At 33.1% G+C, this 19,097-nt stretch overlaps 2 protein-coding genes and 1 non-coding gene across 8 annotated transcripts; all 3 read left to right on the top strand.

Moving 5' to 3' along the window:
• Window positions 1-452: 452 nt before the first annotated feature.
• On the top strand, window positions 453-1,947 carry LOC111314342 (large ribosomal subunit protein uL14x/uL14z/uL14y). Its single transcript, XM_022915601.2, has 4 exons — window positions 453-494; window positions 579-863; window positions 1,135-1,176; window positions 1,691-1,947. Exons 1-4 carry the CDS (start codon window positions 482-484, stop codon window positions 1,771-1,773), a joined length of 423 nt encoding a protein of 140 aa, XP_022771336.1. The 5' UTR covers window positions 453-481; the 3' UTR covers window positions 1,774-1,947.
• LOC149512152 (small nucleolar RNA snoR137) lies at window positions 911-1,056 on the top strand. The gene has a single exon (XR_016332986.1). It is a non-coding gene; the product is annotated as a small nucleolar RNA snoR137 (small nucleolar RNA).
• Window positions 1,948-1,968: 21 nt separating the features above from the next.
• On the top strand, window positions 1,969-18,237 carry LOC111314341 (protein PHOSPHATE STARVATION RESPONSE 1-like). Of its 6 annotated transcripts, XM_089752358.1 has the most exons (13): window positions 1,969-2,116; window positions 2,997-3,136; window positions 3,262-4,187; window positions 4,388-4,593; window positions 11,396-11,862; window positions 12,450-12,553; window positions 13,348-14,002; window positions 14,104-14,314; window positions 14,399-14,475; window positions 14,584-14,623; window positions 15,904-15,961; window positions 16,687-16,756; window positions 17,534-18,237. In XM_089752358.1, the coding sequence occupies exons 7-13, from the start codon at window positions 13,355-13,357 to the stop codon at window positions 17,882-17,884; spliced, it is 1,455 nt and encodes a 484-aa protein (XP_089608484.1). In that variant the 5' UTR covers window positions 1,969-2,116; window positions 2,997-3,136; window positions 3,262-4,187; window positions 4,388-4,593; window positions 11,396-11,862; window positions 12,450-12,553; window positions 13,348-13,354; the 3' UTR covers window positions 17,885-18,237. The 6 variants fall into 6 exon arrangements, with proteins under 6 accessions (XP_089608484.1, XP_022771331.1, XP_022771333.1 ...); XM_022915596.2 differs by having other exon boundaries at window positions 2,997-4,187; XM_022915598.2 differs by lacking the exon at window positions 12,450-12,553 and having other exon boundaries at window positions 2,997-4,187.
• The last annotated feature ends 860 nt before the right edge of the window (window positions 18,238-19,097 follow it).

The raw sequence follows: 19,097 nt of genomic DNA, 5'->3' as shown, positions 1-19,097 counted from the left end.
ACATTTTTTATTTTCTCTGGTAAGAGTGCTTTTATTTAGATTTATATTTCACATTCCAAACGAGGTAGGCCAAGTCTCCTTGGTTGGAGCAAGTTTTAAAGCCATGGACAGCAAAGCTACTGTTTCCGATACAAACAACACATGGGGGACCGTTTCGGAATAACATGTTACACGTTGGGGATTATTTTTTATCATTGCTCTGCTTGTTATGGTATGTTAATTGTTTATGTACCTTTTTATTTTTTCTTTTTAAATTATCCTTTTGGAAGGTAGGGAGAATTTGGTAAAATCGTATACTTTTTGACTGCTTTTAAATAGAACGCTGCGTTTTGGTTCAAGAAAAGTGAAAACCTGGATAGGCAACCGGGGCCAGTGAATCCACACGGTCCAAAAATTCCAAATAAAACCCTAGGCTGGCAGATATAAAAAATCCCTTGCTAGAGAAAAGAGTCGTGGAGAAGCAGAGGAGAGGCGATCCAAAATGTCGAAGAGAGGTAAAAATTTTCCTTTTTTTTCCAATTCGCTAAACAAAAACCACGATGATCTCATCTATTTTTCTTTCTTTTAATTTGCAATAGGAAGGGGAGGTAGTGCGGGGAACAAGTTCAGGATGTCGCTGGGTTTACCGGTGGCGGCGACTGTGAACTGTGCAGATAACACGGGAGCCAAGAACTTGTACATCATTTCAGTGAAAGGAATCAAAGGGCGTCTCAACAGGCTCCCATCGGCTTGCGTCGGCGACATGGTCATGGCCACCGTCAAGAAAGGAAAGCCCGATTTGAGGAAAAAGGTGTTGCCAGCTGTGATCGTCCGACAACGAAAACCTTGGCGTAGAAAGGACGGTGTCTACATGTACTTCGAAGGTCCAAACAATTCCCTTTTTGTAAAATTTTATCTTTGATTTGTTTTTGTTGCTTCTTTTGATAATGGGGTAGCTGGTTTTTATTGTTGGTTACTTTTAATGGGAAGCATAAAATAATGAGAATCTGCCAGTTTTAAACAGCATGATGCTGTTGTTTATCTATTGCATTGTGTTACCTGTCAGCTGGTATATTTGATTTAGTTACTATGTATTACTAGCATTTATTTGTCTTTGTTTCAAAACATAATTTGGGTTTATTTATCTGTTTGCAGATAATGCTGGTGTCATTGTCAATCCCAAAGGAGAAATGAAAGGTCAACCTACCCATTTATCTTCCTCATTCTATTTTGTTATATCCAATTAGAATAATGGTGCTTGTTTAATTGTGGGGGTTAAATTCTAAAGTTTAGCTGTTTTTGTCGTTTTGAGTTCTGTTCAAATAAAGTTTTTTGCATGGGTTTTCTCTGATTCTCTTGCTCTTGCAATATCAGTTGTGAGTGAAATCAAGTTAGCATGCCTGGTGCATCTAAATTCTGAGAAGGAGATCATACCTATGTGACCATTCACTTTAAGAATCTAATTTCTATTCCTCCAAGTAAACATAGAGCCTGAGAAATGTCAGTTATCTTTTCTAGTAGTATTGACATAACTTGAAAAGATGATGTTTTATATGTTTTTGTGGCGGCCATAGGTGTAATTAACTTACCTTTTGCTAGGGTGGCTCTATCAATGCCTTTATTATTGATTTGTAGTACAGTGGCAGGAAGTGATATGTTGTTGGATTTGATATTTGAAACTTATTTGGTTTCATCGATTTGGTGTTTTCAGGATCTGCTATCACTGGTCCCATTGGAAAGGAATGTGCTGATCTGTGGCCTAGAATTGCCAGTGCTGCCAATGCCATCGTCTGAAAGATTTTCATGGTTTTGTTTGCGATTGTAGTTGTGATGCTATCTTTCTATTATTTTCCTTTTAACATGTTTTGAGAGGCTTTTTTCAAACAATATTATAACTTGTTTTCGAATATCTAGTTGTCTAAAACTTATTTTCTAATTTCTTTTATGTTATTACAACTGTTTTAGCAAGCTTCCATCTATCTTTTTCAGCTTAAGTAGAAGCAACAAATTCCCCCTCAATATGATACCTTTATACCAATTTGCATGATCAGAATGATTTTCCTCGTCCAACTAGCTTTAGAACTGGGGAACCTTTTGGGGAGTTGAATTGCACCATCATCTGCCATGGCTCCCACAGGTCCTGTTACATTCTTTCTAATCTATGAGAAGATTTTGGTATGAAGTGATGAGCTAGTAGTGAATGAATCATTTTATTTCCATGCTCTAAATCATTTCATAAGTAAGTTCATTGGATCGATGATTAGATTGGTAAGAAAAAATAAAGGGTATCTAATTAGTTAGCTAATTCAAATTCCTAAAAACAGCTCAGAGCATGGTGTGCCTACTGCCAACTTTTGGGAGATTACATTTTGAAAGGATTTACTTGTTCAAGGCAAGGTGTGATAATACTTAAGCAATGGTCTCTAATTTCTGTTTGTTGTTATGCATAATTCAATCTTAGGTCTAAACTTGTTTAAAATGAAAAATTAGTACATAAAGGATTTATAATAGAAAATGTTTTTAAATACGTATTATTTAATCATATATATCTATTTTAAGTATATGTTTTAATCATATAAAAAAAAATACCTGTCAGCCAATTAAGGCCCCTTAGGCACCATACTTTTCTCTATAGTAGTAATAGATGGATGTTTTATGAGTCTTTTAACTCTATACTTGAATTAGCCAAAAACTGTCTATCATGTGGTATGGTAAGTGAGTTCTCTCATTAAGGAAAAAGAAGTTTGAGTGGGTGAGTTTCATGTTGAAGGAATGTGTGTATTACATTTATGTCTTATGGTATACCAGCAAACACAGAATAACTGAATACTAAATCAGTTTTTATTTAGAAAAAAAATCTTACATCAAATGATGAAACCGACTAGCATCTCGTACCAATAATCTCTACAAGAACATTTACCATTTTTGAAATGATGAAACTACTAGCATCTCGATCAATAATTTCTCTGTTTTTGATATCTGATATGATCTTAATAGCAACATGGCAATCACTGCAGATCCGCAATTTCTTCATCACCCTTATAGGAGCACCAGCAGGAGTATTCATTACAGCAAAAGCAATAGCCATTTTTTCGCTATGATGAGTCAAGCTTTATTCTTTTTCCTCGTTATCCATGTCTTGCTGAACAGAACCAATGTCAGGCACTAACCCTGTAACTTCATCTCTGGTGTTAGCTCTTTCAAATATAAATCAATCTCCTCTGATTGCGGATGCGCTTTATCATCCATGCAAAACTGATGAACTTGATGCTTGATTTCCAGCCAACTTACACCAGGCTCTTTCTTTACTCTCCTATCTCTCATGGCTTTTCTTACCTCAGAAACATCCTGCCACCTTTCAGCAGAAGCATGAATGTTTGAAAGGATTACATATGAAGCTGATTCCTGTGGATCAAGCTTACGCACTTCTTGAGCTATTCTTCTTGCCATGTCTGCATTCTTGGGGATCTTGCATTCAGATAACAAAGTTTTCCATATGATAGCATCTCCTTTCACTGGCATTGATCTTATCATAGCCTCTGCTTCATCCAAACATCCGAAGCATAACATTATACAAGGAAACAGCAGCCTGTAAGTTTCCGAATTTGAAGTACATGTTTAGTAAGTGATTTGATATAAATCTGTCTTTTGAAGACCCAGATATGATAACTAAAGATCGAAGTTGTTTTCCAAGAGACTGAGTTTTGGTGTATGCAAAGATTGGATGAGGTGGGAAAAGAGAGGTGGGTCTGATGAAACATATCAAAGGCTTGTTTTGTGAGTCCTTTGGAGCAGAGATTGGTAAACTCTAAGGTGAGATTAGGAGCAGATTCACAGGCGGCATTTGTGGAAAGAAGACAAAGGAAGAAGAGAAACGCAAGTAACTACCCCTACACATGCGACAAAGCCCCGACCGGTTATATCAAGTCCATATATTTTCTCTCATTTTCTTCCGTGAATCCCCATCATCAGCCCCTTGAACATTAATCAATTGTGCCCGAAACCCAGCTTGGCTTCAAAGCTCTTCCTGATCTGGTCTCTCATTGCGAAATCACCCAGACATATCTTTGGAAGAAATGATGAAACTGATAGAAGGGTTTGTAGATATACTAATTTTAGCATCTGGGTATCAACCACCTGGTCTTCTTGCCCACTGGGACTCCGGTAACATCAAGCGAGCCTTTCAATGGCCTCTCTTCTTTGAAAAAGTCAGTAGTCGTTACCCTCTCTCTCTTTCTCTCTTCTCCAAAAACTCATTGATTGCCTGATTCTATTTTTGTAAGATAGTGGTTGTTCAAGAAATTTGAGATTTTTCCATTTAAAAAATTACAAATAATTCTTTTTCATTTCTTAATTGGCGCAATGCAAAAATTCTATTAATTGAAGCTTCTTTTATCATTTTGTTCAGGTTTTTTAGGCGTTTAAGTAGCTTTTTATGTTTACAAGAGTCTATGGAGGAATTTGATGCAGCTCTTTTTGAAATGACATCTGGTCAAAGGCCGATAGCAACAAGTTGCTAAAGTCAACTCATAAATACTATATTTACAGGGTGAACAACTGAAACAACGATGGAAAGAGCCATTTCTCAGTTGTATCCCAAGCGTGCAGACAGAGGTAAAACAAGTACAAGTTTCCTATCAATGTTGATTCCATTTATTGATTAATTTTGAATTAAATTATTTAAAATCAAATTAATTAAAATATTTTATTTTATTTTTATTAATTAAACTAAAATTTTTAGTTTTAAACATTAATCGATCAAATTAATTTTGATCGATTCAGATAAAGCTTTGGTTAATCGAAAATATTTTTTGTTATTGCTTTTGATTTTGGACACTCACAAAAAAAAAGGCTGTAGACAAATAGAATACAATTGCCAAAGTTGACACAATAATATTAAATCCTTGTAAATACATAATGCAATATTCTTAAAATAATATAATATTAAATCCTTGCAAACACATAATGCAATATTCTTAAAACATCATTCAAAATTTTTGACACAAATATTATCCAAAGGTCTTGACACAACCAGATATAACACAATAAATCATTGCTAACAATATTTTGACACAAACAGATATAACACAATAAATCATTGCTAACAATATTTTTGTAACAATATTTTTAACACAAACATCATCCAAAGTTAAGCAAAATTACTTAAAACATCATCCAAAGTTTCAAATTCTAAAACATTAAAGTTATCAAACTTAAACTAAAAACAGAATTGAGAGTTCCAAACTAAAAAATAGTCAATCATCATCCATTGCTCCATCCATAAATTTATAACTCAAAGGCTACGCTTGATTATACTGTATCCAAAGATATATCTAAAGACCATAAAGTACAAATCAAGATTAACATTCATAAATTATTTTCAATACATAAAGTGACAAAAAGATAAACAAAAGGAAAATATATTTATATAGTTTTCAGTTTTGTCAAGTTCTTATAGCTCTTTCACCATATGTAGTTGGTTTGATGATTTTCGAATTCAATCTTGAGTACAAATAAGGGCTTGCACCACTTTATGAGTTAAAGAACTCCTAAATGAATCAAGAACACGTCTTCCAATACTCAATGCAAACTCAGAAGTAACAGTATAAATAGGAATAGCTAACACATCTCTGGCCAATTGTGAAAGGATAGGAAATCTAAGGTTGTTGATTTTCCACCACCCTAAAATATCAAAATCTTCACTAGATAGCTCATTTAGATGCTTATTCATCTTTGACTTTTGGTTTACAACACCAGATTCAATTACGTGCATCCTATATAAAGACTCTGTATGCTTTTTCAATCTATGTTGTGGTTCTTATCACACATCATTTTTGATTAGGCATTATCACTTGGAAGTGAAGGATGATACGCATGACATTATTTATAAGTAACTTCCTTCACCTTTTTCACCATTGACAAACCTAATTCATCATCATACATACTTTTAAGTACAAATTTCACATAATTTAATTTATGCCTAAGATCAAGAACAACCACAACAAAAATAAGCATATTTATCTTCTCAACGTTTTCCCAATACCCATTATATTTATCTTTTATTCTCATAGCCATCTTGCAAAAGACATTTCATTTCAACAAGTTCATCAAGCAAAATGTTGGATGTGAGACATGAAGTACTTGAAACCCATAATGTGAGTTCAAAGAAATGCTCTAGAAACTGTCCTAAACTTTTAAAAATTTTCCAATAATCCTTTGTAGGTAAACTTTCCTTTGGCTCAAGTTCAACTCTAAAGTTGTTATCAAACTTTTCAAATCTTTCAAAAGCTTTCTCAAATTTTTGAGCAGTTTCCAACATTAAGTAAGTAGAGTTCCATTTAGTACAAGCGTCAAGGCATGATAAACGTTTGCTATTTATAAGTTCAATCTTAACACATTCTTTAAATTTTTGTAATCTAAAGGCAAATTACCTCATATATTTCACTGTCTCCCTAACACGATCAATCGATTTATTCATTTTTTTCTAGCCTTCAGTTACAATTAAATTCATAATATGTGCAATACATCTTACATGAATGTATTATCCATTTAATAATACAACCCCTTCGACTCCTAAATTTTTTCCTTAAGATCCAACAACAACATCATTTGCACTTGCATTATCAACTGTGATAATAAACAAATTTATCAATCTCTCAACCAAGCAAGCATTTCTCAATCATCTTACCAATGGTTTCACCTTTATGACTTGTATTAGACAAAAGTTCAAGATTCTTTTATTCAATTTTCAATCATTATCAATAAAGTGAGTAGCAAAACACAAATAATTCATTCTTTGCAAAGATGTCTATTTGTCTGTGGTTATACAAATTTTTGGACATGAATGTCTCAAAAATTGTTTTATTTTCTGCTTTTCATCTAAATAAAGTTGATAAACATCCCTTGTAATCGTAGATCATGAAGGAACATAAAATCTAAGACATACGACAAACATAAAGTCCCTAAAGCCTTCACTTTCTACAAACTTAAAAGGTAACTCATCAATCACAATCATACAAGCTAAACTTTTTCTAGTTGCTTGTTGATCAAATTTTCAAGTAGTGATATTTTCTTCCTTGTCAAGACCCTTACGTTGCAAAATTAATTGGGCTTGTGCATTATCAAAGTTATTAGGATTTTGCTTTCATAAGTTTATGTGATATTTTAGAGATCCAGTATTATTTTTCTTTCCATCACAACAAAATTTCTTACTACAATAATTGCATCTACCCTTTGACTCACCCTTATCATTAACAAACTTAGTAAAGTGAGTCCATACTTCTGACTTTGGCTTTATGGCTTTCCTTTTCGTCCCTCTTGAACTCCAAATATTGGGATGACTTGAAGTTTCGAGTATTGAACTTTTAGATTCATTCATATTGTGAGAATTAGGTGTAGAAGAATCTCCCGTATTGGACATTTACAATATATATATATATATTACATAAAATTCAAGTATCATAATCTTAGGGATTAGGATTATATGGGTTTCAGGTTTCATTTATCAAACAGAGAGGGATGCAGATAGTCTGTTAATATTCTTGAAATCCAATTATATAATCTCAAAATAGTTATTTTCAAGTTAACTAGTACATAGGCATCACAACTACACAACTTAAAAAAAAAAAAGAGCAAATTATACTAAAGAAAATGTCCATTGTATTTATAAAGACATTAAAAACAATGGAAAAAACTGATAAATCTGTAATTTGTCTCCATAGGATGGTCAAGTTCAAGGATCGTCAATTTATATATAAACTGATAAATTAAATTACTCAGCCCACAATTCATATTGGAAAGAGAAATTAACTTGTGAATAGTTTTTAACTATGCCATTTTTGTTGACATTGACTTGTTAACAACCACTGCTTGCAACTCAAACAAATGTAATGGTTTTTTTTTTAGTTTATTAGTCTAAGATTAACCTAATATATTTTTTTAATATTAATTTTTAAAAAATAAATATCACCAACTTGATATAGTCAATGACCAAGGCATTACTCATTTAATCTAATGTTTTTACAAATGCATATTAATCAATAGAAATTATATATTTATGATCATACATGTCATTAGTAATTTATTTATTTTATATAAAAGATGTTGTAATTTAGAAATAAAATAAAAAAACTGTTAAAATTTAAACCCTAAATTTAATAAATATTATTTTTTAAAAACTGCAATTATTCACCAAGAAATGTTTGATCAAGTGATTAATTTGTAAAGAAAGAAAAACTTACATTGCATGAAGAGAATGTTGAAGCCATTATTATTTGTAAAGAATCACACTGGTTGAATAGAACCCAACTAAAACCTTAAATACAACAACAAAATTAGAAAAAAATAGTATAAATTTGAATAACAAAAATGATAGTTAAAACAAGAGAGACAAAATGCTCAGATAAACTTTAAGACCTTAGGTGAAACCAAGAATTGTCGAGGTGAAAATAGGTTGAATGTTGAGAGGCTAAGGACTCTTGACTCTTGAAACAATGAAAGCTGAGAGAAGAAAATGGACTCTTAAGTTGAAGAGTGAGGCTAAAGTTTCAAACCTTCCCGAGAGTGGAATTGGAAAACAGAAAAAGGGTAGAAATGAGGGAGTACGGAGATAGAGGAGATGCAGGCATGTGGCGGGAAGAGATGAAAACTTTTCAAAATGAGAGTTTTTTTTTATATATACATTTAGCCTACTTTCAGGTTAACAAGTCAATAGTCAACAGCCTCAAAATAAAAAAAAAAAAATTATTAGTTGAAATGATGCATTTAAGGTAATGAATTTTAATTAATTATTTAGTTAATTCGATTTGAAAATCGAATTAATTGAAAATCGAAATTTGTTTAAAATTATTTTCAAAAATCAAATTAATTTAATTTGATAATTAATCGATTAATCAAATTAAAACGATTCGATTGATTAATTTTGTTAAAATTAATATTTGAACACTTCTAAGTGAAATTAAGAACTGTTAAGAGTCAAAATGGGTCGAATTTTGAGAGGATAAAGACTTTTCACTCTTGAAAGAATTAGATTGGAGAGAAGAAAATATGACTTTTGAGTTAAAGAGGAAGGCTAAAGTTTCAGACTTCATTGGGAGTGGAATTGAACAACAGGAAAAGATAGAAATGAGCGGCTAGGGAGATGCGAGCATGTGGTGGGGAGAGATGAAAACTTTTCACAATGAGGGTTTTTTTTCTTTTACTTTTATAGCCTACTTTTAGGGTAACAAGTCAATAGTCAACAGCCTCAAAATAATTAAAAAAAAAATATTAATTGAAACGGAAAATCTAAGCTAGTGAATTTTAATTAATTATTCAGTCAATTTGGTTAACTCAGTTTTTAAACTGAATTAACCAAAAATAAAATTGTCTAAAATTATTTTTTAAAAAATTGAATTGATTTAATTTGATGATTGATCAATTAATCAAATTAAATTGATTCGATCGATTAATTGGTTAAAACCAAAACTTGAATAGCCCTAGATCAAAATGACTCTTGAAAGAATTAGAGTTGAGAGAAGAAAATAAGACTGTTGAGTTAAAAAGAGAGGCTAAAGTTTCAGATTTTGCCGAGAGTGGAACTGAAAAATAAGAAAAGGTAGAAATGTAGGAGTAGGAAGATGCAGGCATATGGTGGGAAAATATGAAAACTTTTCAAAATGAAGGGTTTTTTTTTTTTTTTTTTTAGCTTACTTTTAAAGTAACAAGTCAATAGTCAGCAGCCAATAACCTCAAAACAAAAATAAAAAAAAACATATAAACTATTAGTTGAAACGGTACATTTAAGGTAATAAATTTTGATTAATTATTCGATCAATTCGATTTTCGAACCAAATTAATCAAAAATTAAATTTTATCTAAAATTATTTTCAAAAATTGAATTGATTTAATTCGATAATTGATCAATTAAACGAATTAAATCAATTTGATCAATTAATTTAATAAAAACTAAAATTTAAACACCTCTACAAACACATAAGAAAAGCAAAGCTCTTAACAAACAAATTTCAAGCCTGCAAGCCATCCAATAAGATTTTATAATGCTGGATTTCTTTTGGCAAAACTTTTATGTTGGACCTCAGATAAAGATTTCGTCTAACTTGCCAACCACTACAACACTTTTCCTTTTCTACTTTGCTATCAATCACTAAAAAATCACTTGCAATCCTCCTCATTAACCCATTAACTTAGTAATAAACCGAAGATTTTGATTTATTTTGTTAATTATTATAGGAATAGAATCTTTGAGATCCAAAATCCCGTGGAGATAAAATAGAATACCTGATTCTTGGTGTTAGTTTGATTGTATTGCTATAAACAAGATAGCCATCCCTTTCTTGACATGTGTCATCCAAAATTCTCATGGATCATGTTTCTATCGACGAGGTTAGACCTAAAAAACTCTCTGATACACATTTTATTTAAAAAAAAAAGAGAAGGCTTTGAAGCAACGTTTGGCGTACAAGATTAGTTAAAAGATAAGATATTAATTATTTTATCGAATAATTGTTATGTATTTAAATAAAAAGATTGGATTATTGAAAATATTAAATATTTTATACCAATACGATAATTTTAACATTTGAAAAAATAAAAGATTATTTTCAATTCATAGGCTTAGATAATTTATTAAAATTTTTAAATATCCTCTTTTATCCTTAAAGTTAAAAATCTAAATTTTAAATTATAAAATATTTAAAAATATTCTCCACTCTTCAAATTTTTTTCATTTTCCATCGATGAAGAAAACCCATCTATTTTTCATGAAAAAATGCTCTATGTTTCTTAAACTTTCTAATTTTAGAGCGATTATTTTCATTTATCTCTGTCAATTTTTCTTTTAGATTTCTCATTATCAAGTGATGGTTTTTTAATTTTCTTTTAGATTTTTTGGTAATTAAAAATTTTTTTATCTCTTTATTTCGTGAATGAAACATAAGTTAACTTCGATTTTAAAACTTGAGATTTGTTTGCTTGAAACACTTTTTTCGCTTATAAATGAACATGATTGAAGACATAAACTTACAACCTTTTAACTTTTATTTTTTCAAAAATCAAATAAAAAAATAAATTTTAGATTTGACTTAAAAAAGAATTAAGTGTTAATTTTTAAAATGTTTCATATGTTCAAATCCTTTTCCAAACACAAAGGAAAGTACCATCATCAATAAAAAGATTAAAATCAAATTAGTATATAAAATATAATTTTAATTAATAAAAAATATCATTCTATTTTAATATTAATTTTGTACATAATAAACATGATAAATAATAAAATAATATTTTATTTTATTTTTAATTTTTATATACATCAAATATCACATAACATAATATAATATAATTTAATCTTATTTATAATTTTATATTATTTTAGCTTATTATTTAAAAATATTAAAAATAAGAAGAAAAAAAAATGCAGGGGCCCCATTGGCCTTTTAGCAACTGAAGGACCGCATCTCCAATCATATATGAGCAACGGTAACGCCCACGTGCAAAGCATCAGATATTTTCTGGCACCCACCTATCAGGACTCTCCACGTCGACAACATGTGGACCCCACACTAAATTCCAGTCACTCCAATTATATTCCCTTCATCTTCACAAAGGTTGTTTGCACGCGCTACTAAAGGCTCGTGAGCCCAATCACTGTTTGTTTGTTTGTTATGAGCTTCGGAGTCAGAAAGGGCCAAAAGAGGAGGTAAAAGCGCAATTCGTCACCGTTCACATCCTTTTTAGGCCAACGCCGGTGGCGGAATTTAAAAAAACACCAACCTGTAATTCCAGAATAATTTCCTCCACAATTCTTCTTCTTTCTGTGACCCAATTTTTGGATTCGATTCTTTTTGGTGCGTTTTCAATCCTGTGAGGTTTCTATCAAGTTTTTAGGTAAGAATTGATTTTCCCATTTGCTTGTTTTTGCTTAATTTCTCCTTTTTTAGAGGTGAAAAATCTGAAATTTATTGTTTTCTATTTAATAAAGTTTTAGTTAAATTTTGTTGCTTTTTGAAAACGTTTAAGTTGTAATTCAATTGGGTTGTCTCTGTTTTTTTTTTTTTTTTTTTTCTAGGGATATTATGTCATTCTTTTGTTTCTTTGCATGTTGGGATTTATGGATTTTTTATGTGAATTTCACATTTTCAGGTAATGGGGTGAATTTCTTTTGGTTTGAGTTTTTTCTAATATTTGATTTTTGGAGCTTATTATCATTGTTTTATTGGAATTTTGTGAATGGTGTTTAGATGTTAAAGCTTTAGATTTTTTTTTCTTTTTTTGTGTTTGTGTGTGTTTGAAAAATCGGTATTTTGATATAAATGAAGTGGAGCTTGGTCTTATTTCCAAAAAAAAAAAAAAAGGAGCTTGGTCTCACTGAAGATATATAGCTCTGGAAAAGGTAGGATTGCTTAAAGCATTTAATTAATCAAGTTCTAGATATATGAGATAAATTTATTTGACTTAAAAGTTTGTTTTTTTAGGGTTGTTTTTTAACAAAGGGATCAGGGATCGAAAAGTTATTAATGGTCATCCCAAAATATGAAATCCCTGTGGTGGTTCAAAGTTAGTTCTGAGTTAATTAAAGGTATTGTAATGCTTACTTAGATGTATGAATAGAAGCATATTTTAGGTTAATGGGATTGGTGGACCATTGTTGATGAAATGTGTCTTATTCTTGAAATGGCATTTGTAAATACATATTAGAAGTTTTTTGGAAGGTAAAGATACACCTGAAGCATATTGAAGGATAGAAATAGCTAAATAGGAAAATAGTGCATTTTGGAGTAATAAAGTTACTTTTAGCCTTCTTGGTGATGGAGAAAATTGCAAATAGTGAGTTTAATTTTGCATCTCATTCCTTATCAAGGACTGGCTTTGTAACAGTCTTGAGCTGTTTTGATATAGATTCTGTCATCACAATATTAGCAAACAGGTTATAGATGCTTTCAAGGTAATTGGCTTCAAGGCTGGAAAGAACCCGTTTCACTTTATGATGAGGTTATGAATTGATAGACCAATGCTTGCTTGCTCTCTTTTGCCTGTTCCTTTAGTTTTCTTGAATGCAAACTGGACTCTGCTCTAATGTTTGTGTTCTTATGCATTTTGAGCTTATAATAATTGTTTATTCCAAGCACACATGGCTAATCTGCAAAATAGAGTTTTCTAGGTTGATGTTCTTTTATACACATCAATTTTTTTATTTATTACATAATGTTTATTGATGCCAAAAGTGATGACCTTTCCTTGTGGCATAGCATTTGGAAGCAGTATCAAGGGTGCTTTCTGGCATTTTTATTGGTTTGTCTTCGACAGTATGAACTGTGCCAATTAAGTTAATATTGATTGACAAACAATTGGCACCCTCATTTTAAATTTTAGGACAACCATGGAGGCTCGACCTGCTTTATCCATTCAGAGATCAGGTGCTAGGCAGCTTAGTGACCTGGGGATGTCTGGAGGGTTGTCATCATCTTTACCAGCCCTTTCAGCACATTTGGAAGAGACATATCCAAAGCTGCCTGACACTCAACAGTTGTCCGCAGAAAGGGAACTGAGGACAAGGCCTCTGGTCCATGCAACTCATGCACCCACCAATAGTGGAGTGGTTGGGCACATATTTTCATCATCCTCAGGATTTTCGAGTGAACTTCATTATTCGTCTGCACCACCATGTGAGAAGCATTCAAGAAATGCTCCTTTCATTTCTCAGTTGCCAACTAATGCTGCAGCTTTGCCATTACCACAATCGTCAAATTCTGCATTGCCTCAGTCTACAATATCAAGTAATTACAAGAAAGAAAATAGAGGTTCTTGGTGTACGGATCCGGGTTTTCTTGAATGTCCGATAAGCAGCCCTGTCCAGAGCAGTCAAGTAGAAAGCAGTAGTTGTTGTGGTATCATGACATCTGAGGACTTCAGCAAGCGAAATGATTGGCAGGAATGGGCAGACCAGCTTATCACTGATGATGAGGCTTTGGCCTCCAATTGGAATGAGCTTCTTGTTGACAACAATGTTACGGATCTGGAGCCAAAGGTGTGGATATTTTGTACTATGAAGATTAAGCTTAACCACGAAAACTGAATACTTTTTGTCATTGTTTATCATTGTTTAATGTTCCCTTTCTGTTGCTCCAGGTGGCATATCAGGTGGCAAAACCATGCACAACCATGCCTGCACAGAAACCACAAGCACATCAGCAACTTCCTTCTCCTTCTGTAGAAAGTCCCAGTGTTGTAAATGCCTCTTCATCGGCAAATAATGCCCCAGCAAAGCCACGAATGCGATGGACACCAGAGCTTCATGAAGCCTTTGTTGAGGCTGTCAATCAACTGGGTGGCAGTGAAAGTGTGTAACTTTCAGCTCTCATGAAATTGCTTGCCTAAAATTGTAGGCTTATGTTTCAATTTGTTTGGCACTTTTAACTTACAGAAGCTACTCCAAAGGGCGTCTTGAAGATTATGAAGGTTGAAGGCCTGACTATTTATCATGTTAAAAGCCACTTGCAGGTGCATACACTTCTTTTTTAATTATTAAATAGTTTATGTCTCTATCCGTGCTCAAAGGCACTGGTTAGATTAGCCTTTTAATTGAAGATGCTACTTTCTTAACTGCAGAAATACAGGACAGCTAGGTACAGACCAGAGTCCTCAGAAGGTACATGACAAGCTTCTTTTGAGTTTCTTCCTTTTTCCTATTTGTGTTATTTCTCTGCCGTCATGCATCTAGTGCCTGTTTTGCTTTATTGGAAAATATTGCTTTGAAAGGTTGGTTCATTCCTTGATACCTGTTCATATATTTTCTCTTAGTTACTTATGTTGGGGTTGAGGGGGATTTGTCATAGAGTGTTTGTTGAGATCTATATAATCCATCTTGTCCTCATTAATGAAATGAAGATCATTTTTGTCTCCACTTGGTTAAATCGGTTCCAGGACCTTTGACCGTTAGTGAAAATTTATGATGCATGCCTATCATGCACTCAATAATCCTAGCCTTCCATACTGATATACTGGAAATCTTAGCAATATATTTGGATGGATGGATTGTTGAGACTGAGAGGTATATAGTCCATCTTGTCCTCATCAATGAAGTGGGGATCATTTTTTTCTTCATTGGTTCCAGAATCTTGCTGTCTGGTGGAAAAATTGTGATGTGTGTCTATTGTGCACTCAATAATCCTATCCTCCCATACTGATATATTAGAAATCATAGCAATGTGTTTGGATGGATGGATGGATAACTAGGGAGATTGCTTACAATGTAAGAAGAGATGACATATCTGTTGTGAGATGATTCTGGGTCCTTAAATGTCATACCACAATTTCCCCCAGAAGTGTTTTCTGCCTCTATGACTGCCTCCTTCATGCACACACATGCACATATGCTTACAGATTCATATTTCCACATAGATGCATGCATGTTAAGTACTTGATTCTTATTTTCTGGTGTTGATACTAAACATCCTTTTTTGTTATTTATGTCAATCAAAGATATGCATTTGATTAAAGAGTGCATTTTTGGATTTGCATCCCTCATTCAGTTACATCGTCTTATATTGATTCATTTCTTATCTAGTTTAGATTTCTTAGTCTGAACCATCTTTGATAACTTTGCCCCTTCACATCAGTTGGCAAAGGGAGACGGAGATTTTTTAGACTACCTATTTCCAATCTTAGCTTTATGGCTTTTATTCATTCTATGAGCCTATACCTCCACTGTGCTTTAGTAAACATATCTTAGTCTAATGAATTCACTCAGTATCTATGAAAGCGGTTATCTTTGTTGTTACGGATGCTTTGTCATGTTGAGTTATTTTGTTATTGGATCATAACATATTTAAGGGACTTATATTATGTATATTGGATCCTCACAAATTCTCAATGTGAGAGTGGGAGCATCACTTTATATCTAGCTGAAATAATGACTCTTGCTTGCAGGATCCTCGGAAAAAAAATTGACTCCTATTGACGACATATCATCTCTGGACTTGAAAACGTAAGTAATCTCTAATGATTTGTCAAGGATTTCTAATAATACTGTATGGTATGTTTATTTGTTTTTTTTGGCGTAGAAAATTGCATCCAAATTGTTTGAGCATCTGCTTTTACACTTGGGGAGCTTTCATAAATTCTGAGTAGCATACTTAGTAATTATCTGGACCTTTGTTGTTATAAATGAGTGGGATGTTGCATTTCTAATGGGGATTATCTCCTTTTTGTGAACATGGTTAACACAAGGCAAGGGTCTTCTAACATTTGCAGGAACTCTCCTAATTGGAAATTACTTCATCTTCATATTTGCAAACTATCTGCTAAACTCATCAGATGGCAAATGTTGATCTGAAACCATGAAAGGGATGGTTGATGGGTCCCATTGTTCATATTTTCAGTTCTGCTAACTGAAGTGGATTTTGCATTCAAATCTTATGTAGTGTTTAAGTTGTGGCACAAATAAGTTTGTCATATGTTTTGCAAACCAAAAAAGTTTGTCATGAGTGTTCCTTGGTAATTCTATTTGGTAGGGAGAGGAAGCTGCAAAATTGAAAATTACTTTCCCATTTTGTTATTGCATTTTGCAAAAATTTGATTATAGAAGATTCTAGATGGAACCCAGAAGGAGCAGCATACCTAATATTCAAGGGTCTAATGACACTTCATTCTGTTGATTTGTTTAATTTAGTTCATTGTATTAAATGCATTTTTCATTTTGAACTAGAGCAGGGGTGCGGGGATCACTGAAGCTTTGCAGTTACAGATGGAAGTCCAGAAGCGGTTGCATGAACAACTTGAGGTATGAATTTTTGTCAGAAAGGATTTTGGTTAATAAAAGCAGTGTACTTGTACTTAAGAAAATTGAATTAAATAGAATCCATCTTTCTAAATATAGCTTGGAGGAATAAGAGAAATATAAAATCTTTTTCTCCTTTTAGACAAGTACAAATTATGTTTCTGGTTTGCTCTCATTCAGACTCATGACTTCAGAATATGAACTGTACAAACTGATTTTATTGCCATGAGTAGTCGGAGAAGGTGGGAGCATCTGCTGGGTTTTTGAACATTGAGGGGATATGATGCTATAGTCCTATTGGATTAAGGGCATTTAAAGAAACTGTTTTCTTTGAAACTCTTTTCACTTGGATATTATGCATTGCACGTATGAGTTTATGGGTATTATAGACAAGGGTGTCTTTGTTGCTGGGATATTATATCATTTGTGATGTGGCTGTTGCATAGATAAATCACTTTCTTTTTTGTAGTTTTTTCAGCAGCATCTTTTGGCTAACATATGTGGCCTGACTTGATTACTATCAGGATGTGCTTAGTAATTCTTGGAATGAAGAGTGGCTATATGAAATATATTTTGTAGGATACTGACTTTTGCCATTTTAAAGTTAAAGACTCATTGGCTTTAGCGGTGAACTTATTTACCGTGTAGTACATCCATCATGCCTTGTGGAGGTGTGCGCTATTATTGTCAAAGTTCTGACTGAACCCATCAATCGCTGATGTTTCAGTTTTTTCCCTGGTGGCTGTTGGTGTAATGTTGATACCTTTCCTTTTTCTGCAGATTCAAAGAAGTTTACAGTTGCAAATAGAAGAAAATGGGAGGTACCTCCAAATGATGTTTGAGAAGCAAAAGTCTGGTTTAGACAAGCTGAAGGTATATCCGGAGAATCCACCTGCTCCGTCTTCACATGCTACCAAAGAGTCTTCTGCAAAAAGTGAACTGGAAGCCTCCCAGATGGATCATGCAAATTCAGGAACTGACACGATTAATGCCAACTCCATGTTGGAGAGAAGTTCACGAGAAATGGGTGGAGAGCAAAAGGCAAATGAAACTGGTGATCTAGAGAAAGCTGAAACGTGTATTTCTGAGTCGACTTCACAACCCTCAAAGCGTCCAAGAATTGAAGAATAAGTTTAAACAGCTTTGAACTGACAAGCATAATTATTTCATGGATCATTTCACTAGTAGGATAAACCAAGTTGAGATAAGGATAGAACTTTCGAAGTTTTAAAGTCCTCTACTCTCTTGTTAAGTGCTTGTGGACAATTGCTTAAGCAGTCAGATATTTAGTTGATAAACAAAAGCTTATAACAAGGTTGAGTTTGATTTTCCAGTCTCCAACCTCCTGAAGTGAAAATAAAGGTGCATTGAATACAGTTGCTGAAATTGCATTAGTTATGCCAGTGAAGGTGTTCCATTTTGTAGGAAATATTGTTCTCTTAAATTGTTAAAAGATATCAATAAAATTCCTAATCCCAGATTTGTACATGGCATTCATCAAAATCCTGCCTGGTACTTAGCACATTGTGTTTCTTAGTATTTTCTTCAGAAAAAGGAAAATTAGAACTATTTTCCAGTGTATCTGTGCATGTACATGAATAATACAAATGACATTGACCCTTTGTTGTTTATCCCACAAAAAAAAAAAAAAAGGAAATTGACCCTTTCTTTGAGTATTTCCAGCTTTATATTATCCTGGGATGTTATTCGAATTTCTAGGTTTATAGGAGAAGACAGGTTGGATAAACTAATGGAAACTGCATGGGTAGACCATGCAAAGCTAAAAGGAACTCGGAATACCTTGGAGTCCTGCTATGGTGAAAGAAATAAAGAAATGGATGATACAGAGCAAAGGCTTGGCTTCTGCGATGATTCAAGCTGTTCCTGCCATTAATGTTTCTGATACAAACAGTGCTGGACTTGAGGATAATCTAAGCCATACCAAACCAGCGGCATGACAGAACCGGCCAGCTCCAACGACTCCAATATTATTGAATATGGTGGGAGTCGTGGCTAGGGTGTCTAATGCAATGAATAATGGTTATGGTTCATGAGGTCCCTTTTTTGGCAAGTTATTCTTCGCCTTCTGGGTCATTCTTCACCTCTATCCATTCCTCAAGGGTTTGACGGGAAGGCAAAGCAGGATTCCAACCATTGTTGTGTTGTGGTATATACATCTTGCATCAATTTTCTCACTAGTCTGGGTTCGGTTTGATCCTTTCTTGCCCAAACAGACAGGTTCAGTCCTCAACAATGTGGAGAGTGCTGATCATGCTTTTCTGGTCCATTTATCACACCTCACTATATTTTTTGGCTGTATGCCACTACTGATTGCTTTGATTCT

This window comes from Durio zibethinus, chromosome 23 (assembly GCF_047325235.1).
Source record: "Durio zibethinus cultivar Kanyao isolate XHJ-2024 chromosome 23, ASM4732523v1, whole genome shotgun sequence".
NCBI classification, from domain to species: domain Eukaryota; kingdom Viridiplantae; phylum Streptophyta; class Magnoliopsida; order Malvales; family Malvaceae; genus Durio; species Durio zibethinus.
This window is presented reverse-complemented; position numbering and strand designations above follow the sequence as displayed.

Excerpts from the sequence above, each read along its gene's own strand:
- LOC111314342 (XM_022915601.2), top strand. Across the intron at positions 864-1,134 it reads TGTCTACATGTACTTCGAAG|ATAATGCTGGTGTCATTGTC; the intron begins GTCCAAACAATT and ends ATCTGTTTGCAG. Across the intron at positions 1,177-1,690 it reads TCCCAAAGGAGAAATGAAAG|GATCTGCTATCACTGGTCCC; the intron begins GTCAACCTACCC and ends TGGTGTTTTCAG.
- LOC111314341 (XM_089752358.1), top strand. The coding sequence starts at position 13,355 with ATGGAGGCTCGACCTGCTTTATCCATTCAGAGATCAGGTGCTAGGCAG. Across the intron at positions 14,003-14,103 it reads TTACGGATCTGGAGCCAAAG|GTGGCATATCAGGTGGCAAA; the intron begins GTGTGGATATTT and ends CTGTTGCTCCAG. Across the intron at positions 15,962-16,686 it reads TCATCTCTGGACTTGAAAAC|GGGTGCGGGGATCACTGAAG; the intron begins GTAAGTAATCTC and ends GAACTAGAGCAG.